Raw genomic sequence first — 7,613 nt, forward strand, 5'->3', positions numbered from 1 at the left:
AGCCCAAAGCTTTTACTTCACTCTTACAATATAGACATAGAATTGCTAAGCAGAGAGAGTTTAAATTACTGCCACCTATTTCTACCCATCTCATCTAAGCAGTCCTGAGGTTTGTGGAAATCTCTACCATCCAACCAACAGCACCACTGGACTGTGTGAGCTGAGGTAGCTTGCACAGGCTGCTCCACACAAACCAGCACTCAGAATCACCTTAGTCTGATGGATCTGCCTATCACATTTTTTTGTTCTGAACGAAAACCAGATTTTTCATGGGCTTTACAACAGAATCACATCTCAGTTTGGATAAAGATGCTAACTGTATGGAAATTATACTACCCCAAAGAAAAATAGTAGTGCTTTCATCTTCATTTCTGTTCACTGAGCATGTGTCAATCAGAACTTTCTGCACCTTCCTAACATCTTTATGTGTAAAATCAGTCAATAACTAGTTGTACATATAGGTTCTATGTATGGATACTTGCCAGTTACCATCAAGCAAATATCCATAGTTCATTCAACTATGAGCTGAATTTTTATAATCAGTCTTTTATGTGTTTTTTTTCCTCCTGGCACATCTAGAATTGCATTTACCAGTCTAAATCCACCTAAAATAATTAACCTCTGAGATTTTCTGCCTTGATACTTCTAAAAAAGCAACTACCTAGGCTGACGGCTTAAAAAATTGCAGAGAAGGTCCAGATTTGTGAAAACCCTGCAACTACCCATGAAAACAGCAGCCACTTCAAGAACACAAACATTCGTATATAAAAACATACCATTGGGATCTCTGGACTAGAAAATGAAGAGCTATCAAAAGATCGATTTTCTTTGTCCAGGGAATCATCTCCATCATCACTTAGATGTGCAAATTTCTGCTTCAGTGCATGAGTTAGTATAGCCACTGGATCCCAGTCTGAACCTTGCCTCTTTGGGGGTCTAGAAAGTGGAGTACCTCCAGGTGACCTAAAAAAAATAAAATAAAATTTCTGTCTCCTGACCATAATCCTGTGACGAGTGATCCAAAATCTAGAGGCACAACTTCTGTAAACACCCTATCCTGTAATTCACTGATTACACAAATAATGCTGCTGTTACTTTCCAGCAATTCGTCAAATAGGACTAATACAAGTATACCCAACAACTTGTCTGCCACATTATTAGCCTGAAAACACAACTTGATGCTGTTCCATGAAGCAAAAGGGCAGTAAATTGGCACAACTTGCAAAAGTATTGAAAATAAATAATGAGGAAAATAAAGCAAAATGTGCAGTTTTTATAGCGAGTCTCACTTATAATAAGATATATCAGAGCGAATGTCCCACTAACATATTTCATAACTACTGTGAACATAACTTATCTACACTTTATTAAGTTCAGAACATTATAGGCTCCTACAGTCTCACAAGAAAGAACAAACATAGAAAATTGCACAGAGCAATTACATTTCAAGAAAACAACCCCTTTTCTCAAGCCAAATACGCAGCCAGGTGACCACAAAGCCTCATTTTATAAGCCACAGTAAAATTTCATTATTACAAAAAAGATTATCATCAGGTTTGGCACAAATCCTTCAGAGACAGTGTTTCACTCCAAATGAACATCCAAATATGAAAATTTTACAGCCAAAAAATAAAAAATAGTATTTTATTTGAGAAAAACTGTTCTTCGCAAATTCAAAACAACACCTGCACCCTCAAAACCTAACATAAATATGGAAGCTAGTGACTAGTCCAAGAAAATAAATCGTAAGAAAGAGTTTCTAAGCACTGAAATATCTGGGGGGAAAAAAATAAAAATCTAGAGGTGCTCAGAGTTCTGCTAGTTAAGTGCTATCTCCAGGCCAATGATTTGTACCTATCCATGCACACTGACAGTGCTGAGTTCACCCTTCCTACAAAAACAAGCCGTTCGAGCACTTGCCCAGTGTGTCAGCTGGTGCTTGGGTGGTAGAAACTGGGACCTTCAGTCTCCCCATTTCTGAGAACAGAGGTCTTCCCTTCGCAGTGCACACGTTGAACTACCATCAGGCTGCTGCCTGGAAGCTTATAGCAACTTTGATCATCATTATTCCCCCAACAATATAAATTCATTGATAGTTAAGTTCCACCTTCAAAATACAGGTAGGTGCCTAAACCCAGAAAGCATTTTGGATGCACACCTACCACTTCCTGCTAATTATGCCCCTGCTCAACATGTTGGTTGTTAAAAGTGTCAACCTGAAACCTCACCTTCTTCACTCACCAGATATGGAATTAAATGGAAGAAAATGCATACAAGGGAAACACACAGGTTTACCTAAGTGCACTTTGTATTTGCTTTATTTACTGTGAAAATGTAATCAAAAGTGTAAAGATAAGCTTCAGAGTTGCATATAGAAAATGTGCCCAAGAATTGTGCTAGCTATTTTCAGGAATAAGCTCACAGAATATCCTGAAATGAGAATGCAAAGTTTTGGCAAATGACATCCTTCCCACATTAAGAGCTCCAAATATTCATTACAGACTCAGTTCAAGAAGTTCAAAGGCATCTGACAACCTCTACTACACCTAGCACAGCAGAGCAACACTGACCCAAAGAGGTGCTGCAGTCCTTAGTAAAACATTTTTGTAAGGTCAGCTCTGCAAAACAGCTAAGCATTAAAAATATTTATAATCCAACTGCACTGCTGAAACACAAATTTTTGAAACATTTTCAATAAAAGATACAGCATGTCTTTTCTTTAACGCTTCAAAGCTAGAACCAGATTACTCTGGTTATGCTAATAGAAGTTTTCCAAAGTTTCCCCAAGGATTTGGCCTTTCACAGTGAATCCAGGTTTATTTGTTTGGATCAATTTCCTGTGCTGTGTATGCAACTCTGTAATCAATCTCCCACCTCCCCACACCAACCTGAGATGTGCTTACTAAAGCAGCAGATTAGTTTTAAATGCATCTAAAAACCATATCACAAGTATCTTATATTCCAAGCTGTGAATTTAGAAGTTGCCAATTAGAGTTTGCAGCAGCAGCTGCTCATGAAATGATGTTTCACACTGGTATTCTCTGTGCTACTTAAGTGCTGTGATGCTTACACAGCCTTAGCTTGCTGAGAGAGATTCAGTTCAACCTACCTGTGAGTAGCTCGCAACTGAACTTTGTTCAGGTCTTTCAAAACATCCATCATGGAAGGAATGTTCATCCTCTGATGACCAGCACTATCAGTCGCAGCTGAATCACTGTTTTCTGCAGCACAACGTTGTTTTATGAGTGCCGTTGCAGAATTACTAGCATCAACACCAGATGGTCCAGCAGAAGGAAGTGGAGGAGGTGAGGGAATCACGAAGTGATTGTGAGAGACGGACAATGGCGTAGAAGTCATGGCTGGCACTGGGTAAAATCCATCTGGAGTGCTGACAGTTTTAAAGGCTTCTGGATACAGTTATAGAAGAAAAACAACAGCATATATTAACATCTAGGATGACTAAGTTTTAAGTCAAGATTAAACTGCTCTCTTAGAGCACTTTTTTTTTTTACACACCTCGCACATTATGACACAGAAGAATTACTTAACACAAAGAACATACTTCAAAACCACAGATTCAGAACACATGGAATAATGAGGCTAAGGTGTCCTGTGCTGCTCTAATTTTCACTATTTGTGCTGTCAATCCAAGTACTGGATAAAGCAGCAAAGCAGCCTGACACTACATCCCCTTCGTTCCTGATGGTCTGAAGGCTACAATAACCAACATGAAGCAAAAGCAAAGATGAAGCAAAAGCAAAGATAACCACAAAACATGTGGAGAAGAGACAATAGAAGAGCAAACAAAACAGCTAACTGAACCACAGAAGTGCCTCACAATGCCACACAAAAGTAACTACCTCACACCAGTCCAAGAATTTCAGCAACCACAGTGGGGTTAGTCTGCAAGTAAGACAATCAAGGCCTCAAAACTTTCAAGGAAAATAAAAAGGTTACAGGTTAGTTGGCCTCCAATATGAACTTCTATCATAGACATATCTGTTTGTAGCATTTATTTTTGTTAAAACCTGAATCTGAGTGACTTAGAACACTTTTTCTATTCATTATTTTCCGAACTTTTTAGAAACAGTGCAAAACCCAAAAGGGATAATTGATATTGTGTACCTTTTTTAAACAGTAATTGGTAGCCTATAGTGATGTTACTAAGCTCCTTCACAAACATGGAAATGATTATAAAGATCACTTGGGATCAACCACGTTTGAACTTGGCAAACCGGCCACAAAACAGAAGGGAGAAAGGAGCATCAAACAGCAGAAAGAGAAACAAAATACTATATTCAGTAAATTTAGCTGGTGTGTCTTCAGTTACAAAAGTTAAGAGACATTCTCTAACAATATCAGGCATGGCAAGCTCTGAAGCAAGAAAAGGAAAACTGGTTTGCTTCAAACCAGAAGAGCTTACGTGATGGAATGCTTCCCAGTGTCTGTGCCGAAACAATTGCAGCAATCTGAGCACGAAGAAAGGTTAGCTCATCTTCAAGTGCAGAAATTTTCTGGAGTGCTGCTTGACCAACCGTATTGTCTTTTTGTGTACCATTTTTTGGAACGCTTTGTATTGGATCTATAGATGGATACAGGTCGTCATGAGCTGTACTTTTCTCTTTTCTCCATAATTTAGTCCTAGAAAGCAACAAAGGACATGTTCAAAAGGCTCAACCAACAGTAGAAATCTCAAAATTACTCACACTCTGTTCAACCAAGATAATGTCATTCAGCAAGACCCAAATTTTCAAACTATTTAAGAAAGCTACATGTTTAACCACTCATAACTACCCATTGAAAATGTTTTAAGTCTCCTCTTGCTAAAGTAAGACGCAGATCCTTGCAAAGTCACCATAACAATTGCTCAGATAATTTACTCAGGGATAGATTACACAACATAAAGTCAAACTTTGACTGAATTGTCATTACTCAACTATTAGACTGACACTGTAAAGATGTCTCTCCCTTCTCCCTACCTGAATATGAAAGGCAGAAGAGTCAAATAATGACCTCTTAATTAGGCTTCAGAAAATTTAGTCATTTATCAAGCTTTGTAATAAGAACACTGTAAGGAGCAATGAAGTCACAATATTTCAGAAGATATACTGGAGAATAGTAAGTTTGAATACCCACTTACAGAATAAGAATCTCATCTTTTGTAAGCTACTATGAACACAGCACTGGAAAACTGTGCTGTAAATCTCAAGTTTTGGTTTTAAAAATTGTTTCAAGCCTGTGTCTGCAGAAATTATCTTAAAATATAAAAGGAGCATAAAATTGAACTACCAGAATTTCATTATGAAATAAAGCAATTCAGTTTATTTGTTCCAGATGCACGAAGTTTTGAGTGAAAGCAAACCAGACCTTTCCCTTACATTAACCATACTTCAAACCAGACCTGCAGCACTGCTTTCTGACTTGCCAAAACCCTTTGCTATTCAACACTGCTTGAGAAGGAAAAGATATCAATGAGAGCAGTTGTTCTTGAAAAACATCCCACAGAGCCAGAAGAGGAGGAGGAGGAAAGTATGGAAACAACAAAAGAATGAACTGCCCCAGACCTGTGAATGTGACCAGCTAAAGAACAGCACAAGCAGGACAAAACAGGCCACAGTTCCTTTAAGCAATATTTTACAGCTGTTGCGAACAAACTTTACTAATTCAACAGTACCATCTCAGGAATCACAAGACGAAACACAACTTGATCAAAACTTCTCTAATAAAAAGTTTGTCATTTGAACTCATCAGTTTCCTGTATTTTCACGACCAGCAAGCAGCACAAAGATCACAGGCAAACAAATGCCAATACGAAACAAAATTACACTGTCCTATAGAGATGTAGCACAAGACAGTTTAAGTGTACTAATTTTAATCTTGTTTCTGGCTCTCTAACTCATCCTCTGATTTTGAACAGATCCTTTAGAGGAATAGTAAAACAGTTTTCTGTTTCTTTTCTAGCAGGGAAAAAAAAAAAGACAACTTGTATACTATTTGTGTGCAAATTCCTGGACAATTTGTCATTTCATGGTGCCTGAAACATTTTGAAATTTGCAGAAACACTTTCCTTTAGCACTCCATAAAAGCCAGAAAGAATTATGCAAACTATATCCAAATCTATATTTTCAAAATACATTATATTTGCATTTCCATCAAAGCAACCATCAAGGTTTGCACATGGCACTGTAGCATTCAAAGTCAAAAGGAGACATTTGACTATTTTTTCTTGTTCCCTTCAACTCCCTCTCTACAAATATCAGTGATGCATCTGACATGCAGCTGTGAAAAGAGGAGACTCGATTTCAGAAAACTTTCAGAAAAATTCCTTTCAGGCAAGAATACTTCACATAGTAAGAATTTCCAGGTAAGTAGAAACTGCCCCCCAAAACCCCAAAATGTTTCTGGCAAAGGCCAGGTAAAAAGAAAAAACCATAAACACAAAATCTCAAACCATAAAACACAGAAGACATGTTATTTCTATTACTCCTTTTTACACTTTTATTTACCTCAGTCTAGTAAATGCTTGTCCTTCATCATTTGCCACCCACAGGACATCAGCAAGTGATGGAGCCACAGGAGCTGGAGCTGTACATTGTTCATCAGAACCCAATGGACTTGGGTCTTGAACAAGCTAAAAACAAACGACAAATAAAAATGAAGAGAAACTGCATTCAGCACATACTGAAAGTTCTGCCTCATCGAAAGGAATTTTTAAACAGAGCTGTAAGAAGCTGAAAACAGTAATAAGAGATGCAACACGTAAGTTACATAGGCTGAAAAGAATGTTATCAAATTAAGAAACAAGGAAATGCAAATAGGTGAAGCATACACATGACAATAAATTGCTTACTTGAAAATAAGGTCTTGGGGAGGGCTCCAAGGACAGAATTGTCCCAAGTCTACGGACAAGACTTCGAGTAGATCCATATTCCCTTTTTTGGCAAACAGATGTGACCTGAAAATCACAAAACCTTTGAATTTGAGAAGCAAAATCAAAGCCCTCAATTCCTACAATCAAAGTTATTAAGTCGTTTAATGTTATATGCAATTAAATAAATGTAGTTAGCTTAACCTAACTTTTCAATGCTCTTCTCAAGCTGAATGTCCAAAAAGAGGTCTGCACTGTTTTTAACAGTGTCCAAAATGCTGCCAAGATTCATCCTATTCCCAGAGTACTTTAAAGAGGCACAAAGGCCAATATCCTGAGATACAGACAAAACACAAAGTGCACGTTTATATGCATCTGTACAAGTCTTGAGGGGGGAAAACAATAAGCAAAGTGAAATAAATTTAACGTACCTTAACTTGATACTTCCTTATGATGGCATATAACTCGTGGAAATGCCTTCCCGATGAGAGTGCTGAGGGGAGGCACGTTCTGAGCGTACGGGCGATACTGCTGCCAAATACACGAGTCTCAAAGAATACAGCCTGCCAAAAAAAACAGGGATTCCCAGCGATAGGACCAGAAAACAAACAGGACAGCTCAGTCAAACAGCAGCCCCTCCGCTAAGGAGCGGCCCGCGCACTCAGCTCCCGCATCATCCCTAGAAACATCAGCACCCGGGAGCTCGGTCCGCGTCCCACGCCTTTCCCAGGTGTCCGCAAGCACG

At 38.4% G+C, this 7,613-nt stretch overlaps 1 protein-coding gene across 1 annotated transcript in view; it reads right to left on the reverse strand.

Moving 5' to 3' along the window:
- Positions 1-7,431, reverse strand: part of MTFR2 (mitochondrial fission regulator 2) — a gene marked incomplete at its 5' end in the record, with an annotated part of 12,628 nt that extends 5,197 nt beyond the window's left edge. Inside the window, 6 exons of the mRNA XM_009076756.1 lie at positions 777-963; positions 3,110-3,407; positions 4,424-4,641; positions 6,507-6,631; positions 6,851-6,955; positions 7,300-7,431. Coding sequence (XP_009075004.1) covers positions 777-963; positions 3,110-3,407; positions 4,424-4,641; positions 6,507-6,631; positions 6,851-6,955; positions 7,300-7,431 — 1,065 coding nt within the window. The remainder of the gene's footprint in view (positions 1-776; positions 964-3,109; positions 3,408-4,423; positions 4,642-6,506; positions 6,632-6,850; positions 6,956-7,299) is intronic.
- Positions 7,432-7,613: the final 182 nt, after the last annotated feature.

This window comes from Acanthisitta chloris, unplaced genomic scaffold, assembly GCF_000695815.1.
Source record: "Acanthisitta chloris isolate BGI_N310 unplaced genomic scaffold, ASM69581v1 scaffold29856, whole genome shotgun sequence".
Lineage (NCBI taxonomy): Eukaryota > Metazoa > Chordata > Aves > Passeriformes > Acanthisittidae > Acanthisitta > Acanthisitta chloris.